The 17,075-nt window shown below is 44.1% G+C and overlaps 1 protein-coding gene across 13 annotated transcripts in view; it reads right to left on the minus strand.

Moving 5' to 3' along the window:
• The window catches only part of Rbfox1 (RNA binding fox-1 homolog 1), a 365,784-nt gene that overhangs the window by 168,644 nt on the left and 180,065 nt on the right, over positions 1-17,075 (minus strand). For 12 of the 13 annotated variants that reach the window (XM_023711319.1, XM_004627777.2, XM_004627780.3 and 9 more), the window contains exon 2: positions 6,914-7,156. In XM_023711319.1, coding sequence (XP_023567087.1) covers positions 6,914-7,156 — 243 coding nt within the window. Of the gene's footprint in view, positions 1-6,913; positions 7,157-14,215; positions 14,303-17,075 lie in introns of those variants that run through there. The other variant, XM_023711318.1, reaches the window with a different exon arrangement.

The raw sequence follows: 17,075 nt of genomic DNA on the forward strand, positions 1-17,075 counted from the left end.
AAGAATAAATTGGATCCCAAAGTGCAATACAGAAGGACCTCTTTTCACCTGTGTAAAAAGTGACAAGAGGTTTGTCTAGTAGATTTCAAGTCTGTTTTTGGGAGATGAGATCCAGTGAGAAGTTACAAGACACAAGGACTGAATCACAGAGATGATAGGGATAGAGGTGAGACAGACATTGGCATTTGCACTGAACACTTTTGGAAGGGAATAAAATGGATTGGTAACTGTTGTTTTTTGGTAAGGAGCCCTAAGAATGAGAGTTGTGAGGGGGTAGGGGATTTTAGTTTTTATTTTACACTCCTTTTCAATCGTTTTAGTCACATCTTTGAATTGCTTTAAAACAATAGCTAATTAACAAAAAGGAAACTGAACAAGGTTTCCTTTTCTTATTTATCTGATATACTTCAAAATCAGAGCACTTTTAAAAGAGTTAAAAAGATGATGCCATTACCACCCACTAGCTTATCTTCGCATAGGTACTAATGAAATACAGACACTCTGAATACCCCAGTTGGAAGGGAGACACTAAGGTTCCTTAGACAGCTCTTTTTCCCCATCAGCAGAGCCCAGAGCTTGGGGAACAAGATTCAGGATTCATGTTCTCTCCCATCGGGGTTCAGAAAGAGTGGGAAAGTGGTGGGAGACTCAAACGCTTGGCAGAGGTGTTAAAAATAGAAGTCAAGTTGCTCTTGGAGATACATGAAGAATCCTCCACTTGCAAATCTCTACTTATAATATGTCAAGAGTAAAATACCTTGTCAGGCACAGTATCCAGCAAAATACAGCACTGGCTCTGTCAGCACAGTGATCCATGGTGCGTTTGGATTAAATAGAAATTAAATAGAAATTCAGCAGAAAAATGTCCTGCAGGGACACGTCCTGGCCCTTCAGGAGCTGCAAAGATGACCTGGGCTGTCGTCTGTGTCTGTATTTTACTTAGTTCTGGGTGGGAGCTTGGGGTGCATGCTGCTTCCCTTTTACAGATTCTGTACTTTGTGTTAAATCATGTGCATATATTAGATGTTCTTGGAGCCCACCAGATGGATGGATGCTTCCTCTTATCCAAAACTACTTTGTTCCTCCAAGAAAGGATGGCCTCTACCATGTCCTTAGAATGACATTAAAGAACAGGGATATATATGTCAAAGGATACAGTTATTTCCAGAACAGCACAATTCTTCAGGGAGCATGATTTGAATTGAGCTCTTATCCAAAAGGCAACTTCTTTTTTGAGGTGCTGGGAATGAAACCCAGGGTCTCTCTCATACTAAGCACATGCTCCACCACTTTGCTGTACCCTCAACCCCACAGGAACTTTCTATGTAAATACTGGGCTGAGCATCACAGGTCAAGAGGACCATTATTCAAAACCCTTAAATACTTGGAAGTTTGATTCCTTCTGCAGGAATTGCAGAACATAGAGTGAAGAGAAAACAAATCCAGTAAATACATGGGGAGTTAGAGACAACTTAGAGACAAATTCACCTCAGGAAGGTACAACTCAAAAGTAGGTCAAAGATAGCAGAAGCATCTTCCTTTTTGGCCAAAGAGAGACGAGTATGTGGAGTAACCACTATTTGTAGCAGAAGACAAGGTGGTGCCTTATATGGCTCCTGAACTTCCCTACAACCAATTAGGAATAGAAGTCTACAAGCTACCTTCAGAATCTGCTCCCCAAAACCCACCTGCTTCAGCCTATCCTGGTTATCTTTTCTCTAACACCCCCATCACTCAAATATCCCTGGAGAAGACAAAGGAACTGACAAGCAAGCCCTGTTCACACTGACTGCCTACACTCAGCCACTCACTGCCCTCCAAATGCTGTAGAACTTATGCGGAGCAGATTCCAAGGATTTCCCAAATTCAGAAATCCTGTTCTTGTTTCCAAACTTCTTTTGCCATGATCTGTGAGCAGATCATCCCTCTGAGAATGGAGAAAGTGAAGGTAACGTAGAACGAATGGCCCTTGCCATTCCTTGGCTTCAACATTTCCTTGATTCCTTGTATATGTATTCTTCTCTTTTGCTCTTGAATCAAAGTGCTTCCAAATGTTTTATTAATTAATTATATATTGCTTTGTTACAGGGTCTAGCTACACAGCTTGGACTCCTAGTGATCCTCCTGTCTCAGCCTCTGCAGTGCTGGGATACAGATGTGTGCTACCACATCCAGTTGGCCGGTTCTGCACTGGGGATTGAACCCAAGCCCTTGTATCTGCCAGGCAGGCTCCTAGACCACTGAGCTATTTCCCCAGTCCATGGCCTCCAAATGTCTACATTTTTAGAGACCCTAAATAGATAACAACACAAGAGTCATGAACAATTAAATAGAGGAGCAAACTGGCATATCCCCCTGGTGGGATAGCACTGAGTGATGAAAAGGGGTAACAGAGGGACAGATGTGGTGACATGGAAGAGCTCAACACTAAATATGTTGAACAAAGGAGAAGAGACAGGAAGAGCACATGATGACCGATGTCATCATCATGAAATCTTGGATGCTGCAAACTAAGGCATCACAAAAGGAACAGATCAACTGAATGCCTAGGAATCAAGCAGGAAATGGAGGAAAGGATTATAAAGAGGGCAAGAGACAATTTTGATAGTGGTAATAGTGCCACATGTATATACATATGAAGAAATTTGACAAATTGCACACATTGTGTGTGCATGTGTGTGTGTGTGTATGCATGGTATTAGCGACTGAACCTACAGTCTTTGCACTGAGCTATATTCCAGGCCTTTATTATTATTATTATTTTTAATTTAAAACAGGATTTCTTGAAGTTTTTAAGCAGCCTGGGCTGAGCTTCAATGTATCATCCTCCTGTTTTGTCTCCCAGTGTGCTGGGATTATAGGCATGTGCTACTGTGTCTGGCTCTGATTACACGCTTTAATGATATGCAGTTCATTATGTGTCAATTATACGTCAATAAACTGCTTTTAAAAAAAAACCTATTCTTTCTCTGTTAACCATTGTTTCTGAACACCTTTTTTCCTATTCTTTTTGACTTCCCCTAAAATACTTTGTCATTTTCCTGAGCATGATGTTCTATCTCTGGTTTCCAGGTCCCCCACCCCACAATGCCCATAGGGACCTCCTCTATTCCTAACCCAGAAAATACAAACCAGTTATCCTACAAACAGCTTTCTCTAAATGCTTTTTTCTACATTTCTACCTTTTCCCTTATTACCCCCAAGAACTTGTTGTGGGCAAGGAATACCTACTCTAAATATTCATTTATCCCCCTACCTGTGAATCCCTGGCAAATCTCCCCTCTGCTTTAGGAAAATCATGCCCTTCTGTGTCTTCAGTGATATCTGCAGTACTAGCTTCAGATAGCTCAGTGCATTAAAGTGTCTGCTTAGGCAGGCACAAGGACCAGGACTCAATCCCCAGTGTGCCATGCTAGCCCTGCCCTTAAAACACTGAGATAGTGACTAAAACTGGGCATAGTGGGACATGCCTATAATCCCACAGGTTGGGAGGCTGAAAACAGGAGGATCAGTATGAGTCCGATCTGTGTAGTGAGACCCTTACTAAACACATTAAAAGAAAAGTCTCCAGGGTGCTTGATCTCTAGGCTTCCCTGATTCCACACTTTCCTGTTTCAACTCTCAATCTGGGTATCCTACTTAGGTGTCATCCAGTAGCTCCTCTTCCTTCAAATCCCACCAGCTAAGAGCTCTCCAAAATTGTGAACTCATCCTTCTCATTGCCTATGCTTGAACAAACATAGCAGTGAGCTCCCCTCCCTATGGCTGCCATACTGTCTTTACCTCTAGCGAGTGGCTGGCCACTCAGTGCCTATGAGAACTAGTTCTTTAGGCACCCGACAATTCACTCTGGTAAGAGATTCTCATGCCATGCATGTAGTATGGAGCTTGTTGGTGGCCTCACCACTGAGCTACCCCATCTCAGCCTCAGCATTGAGTGACATGACATGGAAGAGGCAATGCCAGGACTCCTAGAAGACTGATCCAAGAGGTTTTCATTGCACTGCTGATGGTGATAAGAGTCTGACCTTGAGGAACAGAGTTAGAGAGCAGAAATGAGGGCACAAAGCCAGAAGCAGAGCTGGTGTTGGGATCTGATGGAGGCGTGCCAGGAACCAAGCTGTGTCCAACGTCAGCCTCTTCCTGGGCCTTATGCTGTAGAAGCCAGCACATTTCCCACTGACTTTTCCATGACGTCTGATCAGAAATGCTCCCCACCCCAGTCAGATGTTGGAGGCAGATCTCACAGATAGTGTTTCCTCCTACCATCATGATACATTAACTCCTCAGAAACACGTGCTCCAGAAAGCAGAACATCATTGTGATTAAAAGAACACGTAGCTCATGTTCTCCAGTGAGACAGAGTTTCTCTGCACGTTGTTCTATCTAGGCTCTCTAGACACCCAACATGTTATTCAGATTCATGTGCTGATCTCCAAAGTATTCCTACTGTGGGGATGTTGGGAATCCCAACTCCACCACTGGATTAAGATTTCCTTATGCTAGGCATTATTTACCCTTTATCTGTTTCATTTTATAATTATCTGATTTGAACTTTTCAACAGCTTCCCCTTTCTTCCAACATGGATTTCCAATCTGTTTCTGGATGCACCAGACTGGCAGGATATGTGGTTTCTGCTGGTTAGTACTAGTCCATCCTTGCTAGGCCATCCGAAACTGTCTTCTCATCCCCTGAGCATAACTGGATTTTTGACGGCTGGCCTGGTAGCTCAGTGGACTAAAGCACCTGCTTAGGCAGAGCACAGAGACAGGATTTAATCTCTGGTATGCATGCAGGCCCTAGCCCTGGGGCGCACTGAGACAGTGATTGAGACTGGATGTGGTGAGTGCATCTGTGATCCCAGCACTTGGGAGGCTGTAAACAGGAGAATCACTGCAAGTCTGATCTGTGTAGTGAGATGTTGTAGACTCAATCTTAAAAAAAAAAAAAAAAAAAAAAAAAAAACTGGCTCTTTGTTGGTACTTTGAATGGATCAAGCACACCTCAAGCTCATAATCTTTGCTGGTAGATTCCTTCTGCCTGGAGACTTTTGTCTTCTTACCTTAAACAGCATCTCCTTGAAGAAATGCTCCCAACTACCATTTGTGGGCAGCAACCCTCTCTTTTTACCCTTCCACAGTGTCAAATTTTGTGGCTACAGAGATATTTGATTATACATCTCTTTGCCATTTCTCACTTTCTAACTCTTACACTAAGATACAAAAGGGAATAATCACATCTGTTTTGTTCAAGTACATCATTTGGTTTAGGCCCTGGCTCTACAAGATGCTTAGTAAACATGTGTGAGTGAGTTAACCTTTCACATGGGTTAACTTAATAAATAATATCTAATTAGGCTTTTTTTCATGTTCCAGAACAATTTAGCCAGGCAACACTATGCATAAGGAAAGAAGTCAGCTACAGAAGAGAACTTGGAAACCACACAGACAGAAAGCAGACTAGTACTCTCCCACTCGGGACTCACCCCAAGATAGTCTTCTTGTTTCCACTAAAAACTCTAAATCTAAAAAAGAAAAGCAGACTGGTGCTTGCACCTGGCTGGATAGGGGCCAAGATGTGAGGCGCGTCTGCTTACCATGGGGTTTCCTTTTGGAGAAATGAAAATGTTCTGGAAATAGATGGTAGTGATTTATTGTATTATACCACAAGGGTACTAAATGCTACTCAACTAGTTAAGTTAAAATGATACATGTTATGCCAGTTATGTATTACCAACAAAAAAGAAGGGAGGTAATGGAAAATCTCAGAGCCCATATTATTTTTAATATTTCCTAAACTCACCACCGGATGAATAAAATGCCAAGTAGCAAAGTTAGCCAGTGTTTCCTTGTACCCTGGGCAATGCACCTTACATCCAACCAGTATTTTCTTCCCAGATACTAGCTTTGCAATGGCCAGGGGGTCAGAGGAAAGAAGCAGAATTGCTTTGCAGCTGCAAGCAAAATGCCCCAGACTACAGGATTGGAGTGGCTGGGTTTCTAAGGAACCCTTCAGGGAAAGGCCCCTGTTTGTGTGTAGTCCAGTCAGGTCTGGTGCTATACAGGATCATCGTAGGTACTACACAAATGAACAGTTTATTTCAGTGTAATTACTTTTGTTTAGGGTTATCTTTAATTACTCTTCCATTGCAGTAATTTTCATTTATGGTGATGAGAACATGATTATTTTGTTTGTTTGTTTGCTTGCTTGCCTTTAATTCATTTGATTCATCTGCATGCAATAAAATTTAGGTTTTGCAGCATCCACCAACATTAAGATACAGAACAGCTCTCTTGCTCAGCCAAATGCTCTTCTGTGCCTTCTTGCAGTTTCTACCTTCCCCACCCCTTAGCAGAGCGACAGTAAAATCCAGACTCAGCGGGCAAAGAAACCCAGCACAGAAGACTTCCCAAGGCGTTGTGCTGAGAATCGGAGGGCAGAGGTGGAAGCAGTACCAGATCTCTTTTAAGGGTAATGGCAATGTTCCAAAAGCAGGCTTGGGGCATGACTGCACAGCTGTGCGAATATTCTAAGAATCAGTAAATTTTACACCCAGCATAGACAAATTTTGTGATCTGTCAGTTATCTCTGTCAGCGTCCGCCCACTCAGCCACCCTCAGTTCTGTGGATGGAACCTCAGACCTCCAGCTTCCTAGGAACGTGCTCTACCCCTGAGCTGCACAGCTTGTCCGTTATGACCATCAAAGAGAAAAATAGATGAACTGAGAGTAGATGAGTGCTTCCCCTTTACAAATAAATGTGGCTAGTGGAAAATATGCTGATTTAAATAACAGCAAAAGACATAGCTGATATGGTAAATTTAAATCTGCTTTGCTGGCCAGAGTGCCTGGGGGGAGGGGTACGCCAGGAGAGGGCACCGGCCCCGGGAGCCGGCGGGCAGAGCCCACTTACTGTGGCGGTGCCGGAGACCGTCTGCGCGTTGGTGTCCGAGGGGCTCTGCTCAGAATGCGACTGCGCAGGAGGGTACAGGTTTAACGAGTGCTCAGGGACGGTGCTCTGGCCGGTGTACTCTGGTGCGGGGTGGGGGTGAGGGGCCGTGTATTCCGCGGGGATACCGTTCTGAGGCGGAGCAAACTGGGCCGAAGCGTAAGGCTGAGCCATCGTGTCAGGGGCGGCCGCTGCTTCCTGATTACCCTGAAAAATCAGAAAGTGGAGAGAAGGAGAAACTCATGAGAGCGTTTCAGACAAAACCTTTTCCCTGAGCCCAACGCCTCTATTTCTCTCGTGCTTTCCAGACACTGTTTTACACCTAGCCTGAGACGGACCAATCCCAGGCAGCCCTCACCAAGTACATGAGCAAATTGCACCCATTGGGCACCCCCGTTTTACAGATGTAGAAACCGAGGCACAAAACAAAGAGTCACTTTCCTCAACTCCTACAGCCTAAAGTTCCAACATCGGAAGCTCTGTGTCCTAGGGGATGGGGTATTTCCTCAAAGCTTCTTGCTTCATTCCTGCTTTGGATGTTGCACTTTTGTCATTGTCCACAGTGACAGCAAGTCTTGATTTGATACTTAAAGTGCCAAAAGATTAAATTAAATGAGTGTGTTCTTGAAATGAGAGCCAATTCATCCAAAGCATTTGAATTTCATCAAAGTTTTACGCAACTTGGCTCAAATAATGGGGTGGGGCGGGTCCTCTTAATAGTCTCTTCTCTGTACTTGGTGAGTGTGGTACATGCGCGTGTGTGCATGTGTGTGTGTGTGTGTCTGTGTGTGTATCTGTGTGTGTTGCTCCTTAGTGCTGCCATAGAGCAGCCAATGAAAATTCGGGGCCTAATTTAGACAAAGATGCCCTCCCTCTGTGACAATGCCCTTCAAACTTTTCTACAAAATGTTGGATGTGGCCCCATAAGTCAATGCCTCTTCCCCTCAAAACAACCCCTGCTTTTTTTTTTATAAGCCCAGAGCATTATGTAACAACTCGCCCTTCAGTTATAGCCTTAAACATGCAGTATGATAATTACAGTCAAGTTAAAAGAAATACCAAAAAAAAACCCTTGAACTCAAATGTTTCCATTTCAAGAAACCTCTCTCTCCCTCTCCCTCCACCCCCATAACCCTACCACTCTTCACAATCTCACATAGTCATGCACACACACACACACACACACACACACACACACACAGAGGCACTCAGAAGGCAAAAGAACAGTAACCTACTGTTCCAAATTTTTCAGTCTCAAGAGATGCCATTGCATTGTTAGAAAATACCAGATAGGAAAAAAAAAAAAAAAAAAAAAAAAAAAACAGCAATTAAGCCCAGCAGATAGTGGCCTCTCCGATTGTCTGTGGTCAATTAGATGTGACTTGAGCCCTCCAGTAATGATAGGAGGGCAAAAATGTGAAGAAGCTCACGTGGTCGCCTAAGCAGTCACCACCAACATTCCAGAGCAGATTCTGCTAGAGGACCTTGATCCACAGCACAAACATGTTGCTGAGGGCAGGCACATTGTTTAGAGAGGACCCTTAATTAGAATGTGAAAGGGGACACTTGGAAGAGCTTAAGATAAGTTTAAAACATTTCACAAGTGAAAACATTGCTATCAGGCTCCTTCCACTTCCAGACTGATTTTTCCAAACCTCCCAGGATGCCAGTGGAGGCAAAGAAGACACACATGTCCCTTTCTAACTTTTTCCTATAGCCTCTGAGGTGGTGGGGAGCCTGCCTATGCTGAGGCTGAGTTGTTACACACAAACAACAAAGCCATCACTCCTTGGGAACCACAAAGAACTTTAGTATCATTGCAGCTCAGCCTCCATACCTGCCTCCTCTAAGACAGCACCCTGTTTTGTTTTGTTTTTTGGGGGGTGGTATTCCCTTGCAGCCCCCCTGGTGTCCAGGTGATCCAGCCTCGTCCACGTTGCTGCTAAATGCTGTCACGCAGTATCCTGTCCATCAAAAGGTTCTACCCCCATGGCCCCAGGGATTCTGATTCCTGGCCATTTATTTATTGAGCCTTTAGTGCGTTAGACCCGCATGACAAATCTTAGTCCAAGATTTTGCTGCAGGTTTTGGAAAGAAGTTTTCTTCCACTGTGACTGGCAGCTATAAAAAAATAATACAAGCCTGGAGCTTCCAAGAAATTCCTGGAGTAGAGGACCTGCCTCCAGGTGAGACCACAAGCAGGTGCTCACGATGGAGGGCCTGAAGACAGAAGGCTGTCAGCTGAGATCCCCGCAAATCTTTGGAAGTCTTGATTATAGCCACACGAAACTAATACCACCACTGTCTGCTGTAGTTACACAAGTGAGTAAATGTCCTATTTTCAACAGCTTTATTGAGATATAATTAACACAAAGTTGTATATAATTAAAATGTGTAATTTGATGTTTTGATGTATGTATACGTTGTTAAAAGATCACCACATTTTAGCTAGTTAACTTATCTCTCACCTCTACATAGTTACTGTGTGTGTGTGGTGTGAGAAGATTTATTTTAAGATGTATCCTCTTAGCACATTTCAAGTACAAAATATGGTATTTTTAACTGTCGTCCTCAAGCTGTATATTAGCTCTCCAGAACTTATTCATATTGCATAACTGAAATATTTTGTCCTTTCTTCTTTTGTTTAAACTAATTTTTGTTACCTACAATCCACAGGATTTTGACTAATTAAAAAAATCTTCTGCAGTTTCATAACTAAACTATAGATCTTTTTCCATCCCAAGTTATTCAAGGAGTATGTTCTTTTGTACAGAAATCACAGAGTGAACCTACTTCTCTGTGGCTGACTAGAAGCCCCAAACAACTGGGGGTCTTGAAAACCTTTCGAAGGGAATTCTCTGGGCAAGAGCTGGCTTTGTCCAGGTTAATTTTGGATTCTGAGATCTCTGATCGTTTCTCTCCAAATGGAAAAATACATCTGTGAAAGCTCTAGGTTTGGGTACCTGGGAAAGCATGGAATGACACACTGGGGACATGAAGGCCAAGGTGACAGTCCTCCTTTTTTGGGGACAATACTTGCACCAAGATACTTAGGATCTGGTGGCCTTTTGTCACTGCAGGAAAATCTGGAGAATAGAAGAATCTCCTCAGCACCTGTGCCAGGGGAAGGGCTCCTGGAGGGACGCAAGCGCTGCATGGGAAAGAGACCCACCTCGGACCTCCTGAAGCTATTGCCAGTGCTGCAGAGGAAGAGGCCCTTCCTTCCAATAGCATGCCTACATGCTTGCTGTGGCCCTCTGCTTGAAAGCCTGTCCATGGGTAGATGGTTCAGTAGAATAAGTGCTTGCCTGGCAAGCGCAAGGGTCTGAGTTCAATCCCTGGTTCCGCCAAGATAAATAAATAAAGCCTGCCCACAGCTTTGCCTGGTACCTCTTCTTTCTCAAGTTCCAGATCAAGCACTCTGTGCTCCTGCTAGCTAGCCCCCTTGACACCTGGATCCCGGGGCCACTGCCTTTGCCACCAGTTCCCACACAGCTTGTGCCACATCTCCCATGTTGTGAAGCGCAGCTACCATGCCTTTCCTGTCTGTGAGCTCCTGGAGGACAGGACACTGGGCTGCTGTCTCTGCTCCATCTCCAAGTTCCGGGAGCAGGCTAGCCACAAAAGCAGAAGTAGGAGGGTTTGTACGTAAATTCACCCTGGAAAAATGAACTCTGAGCTCTCGTAGCTGAAGCTGGGGAAAAGGAGGAGGACTTGGTAAAGTTGGTCCACCGCTTGCTTTCATAAATGAAGTTTTATGAGGATCCAACCATGCCTGTTTGTTTCTATACTCTCTATGCCTATTTTTATGCCACAGTGACAGAGTTGAACAGTTGTGGCAGAGACTGCATAGGCCACAAAGCCCAAACTATTGCTTTCTGGATCTATGCAGAAAAAGTTTGCTAATGGCTATCGCAAAATACTGTTAGATAAGAGGCCACCAGCTAAGCAGAAATTGTGGCATCCTCTGGTAGCCCATGAAGTCAGGAGAGACAGGAAGCAGGTATAGGTTACCTAATGAAGGAGGGTGTGCTCAGTCTTGGAGATCAGCAGCGTTTAGGAGGGTACACAGTGTGAGCCAGGATTGTCTTTCCATCACCACATGGCTGATTTGCTGTCATAAGTACACAGGTGCACACCCACTCTGCCAAAGTGGGCTGAAGACGAAGTCCACCGCAGCCCAGGATTCTACACTCTCTTGGAAAGGCAGCCCCTTCTTGGTGCTGTTCAAAAGCTCAGCTGAGTGGCCCTGGTGAGTGCTGCATATTGTGTGTGCTACTTTACATTAGTACAGAGTAAGGTTTTTTGTTTGTCTGTCTGCTTTTGTGAGGGATGTGGGGTCACCCTGCAGTACATTTCCATCCTTTTTTGAATTTTTAGTTTTAGACAGGGTCTCTCTTAGTTGCTGTTTTGCCCAGTGTCCAGACCAGAAATTTATAATCCTGATCTCAGCTTCCCAGAGCACAGAGGCTACAGGTACACACGTGTGTGCCGCCATGCCCTGCTGGTCGTGCATTCATAAACAGAGTGCCTGCTTTCCACAGGATATTAGGAAATAACAAGAGACTTTTCTTCTTTAGCCACAATTAGCAAAGATGTGCTCCTCACATCCAGCAGGGAGGGGGCAGGTATGATGCGGAAAACCCTACTATGCAGGGTAGTGTTTCCCACAAGGGTTATCCATGAGTCCTAGGTGATAATAACGCCAAGGCCCAGAGACCCTACTTTATGTACATTCCATCTCCAGTCGCACTTAACTTTGCAATCAACGATGGTTCAGCCCAGGACCAGGAAATGAGAACACCAGGATCCAGCCACAGTGGATCTTAAGGAATGAGGATGGAATCAACATCCATCTTTATGCAGGTCCTGGGCACCTGTCACTTGGCAGGAGACCCACGTGGTAGAAGGGCTAGTTTCCAAATTGCTTTTTATCACACCCGGCATGGTACTTATCATGCAGAAGTCAGGTGCAGTAGTATTTAGTGCAAAGATGCCCGCTATTCTCTTTTCTAGAGAAGGAAGCTAACTTATCCTTGGCCAGGGTAGGATAGTAATTGGGAAAATCTCTGAACCATCACCTCAAGTTTGAGGCCTGGCTTTGGAGTCCTTCAGTTAGCATCCTGATGTGTGAGGCTCAGAACTTCATCCTGTACCTGGAGTTCTCAAACAGATGTTGGTGGGACCCCCTACAGTTACTTATTAACACCAACAGCCTTTCCTGAGAGACCCTAATTAATATTCCCAACATTTGCACTTTAGATTAATTGCAACTAATATTTAATTAAGATCACTATACTTTCTGTGGAATTATTTTTCACCTTCAAATGACTTCAGAGATCTCTTTCTTCCCTCCTTATTGATGCTCCAGGATTCTTAGCTTGGCTGAAATGTATTTCCTAGAAAAATACATCAAAATTAAGGACACCTTTTCCACTCCAGCTCCTAGCAAATCCTGCCCATGGGAACAGGCTGCTGGTTGAAAACTGAAGATAACTTCCTGTAGGTAGCAGCGACAGGCAAAATTATTGGGAGCATGCTGGCTAGACATTCCCTCAACTGCAGAATGCCTTGCTTTCTTCTGCTCCAATGCCAACAGCCCCTCCCTATGCCCTAAGTAAATGGAATGATGGAGAGGTTCAGATGTTTGCAGAGTCAGGGTGCTGGTGGGTGTTCGCCCTCCGCAGGGAGGATAATCCTGTTTCACACGTGTCCCCCACATCACCAAGCAGGGCTGCGAGAGCCTCTGCAAAACTTAACAACCAGTGTTCAGTGCCAGCACTATTTTAGATAGTTGCTAAATGCACAGAAGGGATAGCGTAGGGGGCCAGGATCTCAGGTATTAATACCGAGTATCGCTCGCTGCCCCAATGCTGAGAAGCATGAAATAAAAAAAGTCTATGAGGAGAAATGTGGAACAAAATTCCTTGTCCTAATATGCCAAGCTCTTAGTCAATTAGACCAACTCAAAAACAGCACAAGGATATGGAACTCCATTGTTACCCAGCACACCCAGTAGGTAGCTTCCCTTTGGTTACTGGGAACCAAAGCATTACTGTAATGTAACAAAACCTGATTGTTCAAAGAAAAAAAAAAAAAAAAAGGAATTGCAATTTGAATTTTAGAATGAATGTAAAATAGTCAGAATATTGCTGCTACTTCAAGTCAAACACTGCAATGTGTGTATTCAGGCTACTGTGTTTGCTTACATTAAAAAAAAAAAAAAAAGCCATTGCCTTGGATGCCCAGAGCACTTCATTGGCCAAGGTACTCCCAAGCCCTCAGTTTTGTCTCTGAAGTAGGCTCAGCAGACCGAGTTGTTGCAGCTGGTTTTATTTCTCCACACAGCCCGGGTCTCCCATTCACTGCCCTGAGTGCTTTAATAAGTTTCAGAAAACTAATAAGAGAACAAAAGGTGGCAGCTACTTAGGCTTTGCAAAATATTTTCGCTGAAAAAAATCTTACGCAAACTACATTTCAGCTGAGAAATACTCCTTCCGCGGCAAAGCACAAAACGCTGTGCTGTTTTCAGGGGAAATGCCTGGCTCTCACGGAGGAGGAAACGCATCTATTTTCATAGCCACCAAGGTGGGCTTGAAGAGCATGAAGGCTTTTTCTGTCCGCATGCCAGCATATACACATGCTTGTGTATCTCGCCCAGCTTTAATAGTGAAACTTCTTGAGTGCCCTTCCTCCCTTTCGTCGCTGCAATGTATTTATCCCCTCTCCTGGACCAAACACAACCTTTAGAATGAAGAAATGTCCTGGGATTGTCAAGATCTAATAAGCCCACTGATTGTATCTGTCCACACCGCCTAGGAAATCCTGGACTCCCGCAGGGCCAGCCCCTCCTCCCAACGATGTGCCCGCCTAGGCAATCCTTTCCCGGGGTTGCCTGCAGCTTTCAGTCTTGCTGACAGTTTGGTTTACTTTAGTTTAGGAGCCTGGTCTGATCTACTTCTCTAGAAAAAAAAAAAAAAAATCACGCAGATTCAGAGAAAGCCTCTTGTGCTAAACTGCATCATGCCCCCAGGGGCACTGGAACAAAGAAGAAAAAGGCAACATGACACCATCAACCTGCTTGCTCCCCTCACTGAGCAGAAATGCTCCCACTCCCACCCTGAAACTCTTCTCCTTTCCCTGGGCAAGATTCAAAGAGGCAAACTCCGTATTCCGGAAAGCATAGACTCAATGCGAGGGATGACTTCACCTCATCCAAATCACCACGTCTAGTGAAAAATTAAATAGGGGGAAAAAAAAAATTACCTGCGGCACCATCCTGCATGCCCTCTCCTCCATAAGCTCAGCAGCTGTTCCAGTCCCACACCACAGAGCATCTGCCCAGACCAAACCTCGATTAGGAGCGAGGGTGCGCGCGCTGGGCCATGTGCGAATGATCCGGGTGTTGGAGGCAGGAGGGCTGGGGCCGCCTGGCTGACCTCCGGCTCCACATCTGACTGCTCCCGAAAGCAACCCCAGATGGGACCTTCTGCGAGGGAGCCCTGGCCCATCAATCACGGCTCGCTCCTCCTCTGGCTGCTGCTCTCCGTTTCAGAGAGCACCACTGAGCAGATGATTATTTAGAGGAGGCAAAACCCGCGCGCGCGCACGCACACAAGCACACACACACACACACACGCACACACACACGCACACACACACACACAGCACTCGGCTACATTAATAGCTGTTGTGAAAACATTAGAAATGGTATCCTAGGCATTGCCTGGTGCTGGAATGTTTCATTACTGAACTAAGTATATGGTATGCAAAGTTACAAAATCCACAGGGGTGAAGGACTTGATACTATTTTATTTTTAAGAGAGGAGAGGAATGTGTGAAAGTAGCAAGGGAAGAGAGAGGCTGGAGAAGGAAGCGCAGAAATAAAGAGATGGCCATAGGTAAATTGATAAACAAATACTGCGATATCAGACAGAAGGATTTTTCCAAGGATGCTGTGTGGTTAATTATGAATCAGTCCTCATATACTGTCAAGTGAGAGTTGCACTTTAGCTTTTTGAAGTCCAGCTCCTTGGGACACTGGCTGGGTGATCTTAGACAGCAGTTGCCACAGTCTGGGCTGTAGCTTTTGGTTCTGTTTAATGAGAACAATGAAGAAGGAATTCATGGCATTATCATACGGGTGAGATTAAATATCCGATGATAACAAAGGGAACACAGTCAGAGTCCGGATCACAGTATGCACTAAATTAGCAGATGTATTAGTTCGTTTTGGTGAGACAGCAAGGGAAATCCAAAAGCACTTCACCCAGTACAACCTAGAGCCAAGTGAGGTGGCAAGGATTGGATAAAAGAGCCCACACATGACCAGTGATGATGAAAACTATGAAGAAAATGTATAGGGGTCTTGCGGTGTCCTTTCTTTGAACCTTTATCTTTTCCTAGCTCATTGCTTTTCCTCTTCTCCCAATGAAAAAAAAAAAAAAAGATAAAACCCTTACAAAAGAAAATGTTTCCCAGTGAAACCCCGCATCCAGCCCAAAGCAGTCCTTTTCTATGAAGTTATAAATACGTTGTTTTTCCTTTATTGTTGAAACAACAACAACCAGAGGGAAACATCAAACAATTTCAGTCTCTATTTGTTCATGCCTCACTTGCTCATTGAGGGAGAGATTTCTAAGGTCCCAGGCACCTTTCTGTGGATAGCTGCTTAGCCAGGAGATGCTCTGCTAGGAAAAGAGACCTTGCGAGACTGCAGGGGTCAGATGGGGTTTCTGAAATGATTAAATGTGTAATTAAATCGCACCAAAGTGGAGTTGATAAGTGCCAGAGACTGCCTGGAAGAAGTCAAGCTTCATGTTGGTCTGTCTTGCAGGATTTAGCTCAGGAAACCCCTGGGTGATTTTTTTTTTTTAAATTCCCAGCTCGCTTCAGTTGGAAGAGAAATCGGGATAAACAATATCTGTGGTGTTTCATCTGTACTATTTCATCTCCAGCCATCCCCTGAAAATAACTCCAGGGCTACCAGGTAGTTAAGGCTAGAGTCTGCAGCTAATTGGGTTCTCTAAAGATAAATGGCAGCTTCCTTTGGAAGCACTGAAACCAGAGAATCCAGGTCTTTCCCTGCCAGGTTAGCTCGGTATGTGGGGATAGTGCTGGGTGCAAGAATCCACACTCCCGGCCCTTACAACAACTGCAAAGCCAGACCTTTGCCTTCCAATCTGGGAAAGGGAGAACAAGGACAAAATGGGCAAATCACCTTGTGAAGAACACCAGTGTTGTGTTGAATGATGATGAAAATACAAAGAAATAAAGAAACAAATAAACTCGTCTAAGTAGAGAAGAGAAACACAACCAGCTCTGTGAAGGACACTATTTCTTCATCTAGGACACTGGCCCTTTACTACCAGGTAGTTGGAGATATTTGCTTTTTTACATCAAGAGCCATGTCTCTGCCTAACACCTGTATGCTACTCCAGAATCTCAGTGTGTTCTTCAGCCTGCACAAATGGCCCCCTTGGGTTATGCAATCTAGATAGCAAGTCATCAGATGAAGATTCTTTAAGAGAAATAAACTATCCTACATAGGAAAAAAAAATAAGATGATGCTGTCTTATGCAACTTTTGTGTCAGTAACTTGTTTTGCAATGTGAAATCTATTATGAATTGTTATTTAAAAATAAATAAAAAGAAAAATAAATACATAAATAATAGTAGAGTAGGTAATTTCTAGGATTTTTTTTTAAACACTGAACCTTTTATTAACACTGTGACCTGGTATCAGAGTCAAATATGGACAAGTAGAGAGCACCCTGATAGAACTATTAGCAAGTCACCCAGCTGCCCTGTGTCCCAGTTTCTTTATTCATAAAATATAAATAGTGGCACATATATTTCTTGCCTGAGATTCTTACAAATCTTTAGGGAAAAAATCCCCTAGGAATGTGTCTTATTACCCAGGCCTTAAGCACACCTGACTTATTAGGGGATGAAATTGGTCCCTTCTAATCCTGCAAAAGTTTGCATCTGTAGAACAGAGGACATTAAGAGTGTTGGACACGTGCCATAATCCTAAGAACTCCTGTGGAACAGACATTGTGGCCCCTTCTTCAAGAAGACAGAAGTGCTAAACAAGGGGGAAAATATTTTCTTTCTTTCTTTCTTT

The sequence above is a fragment of the Octodon degus genome, unplaced genomic scaffold (assembly GCF_000260255.1).
Source record: "Octodon degus isolate 3935 unplaced genomic scaffold, OctDeg1.0 scaffold00021, whole genome shotgun sequence".
Lineage (NCBI taxonomy): Eukaryota > Metazoa > Chordata > Mammalia > Rodentia > Octodontidae > Octodon > Octodon degus.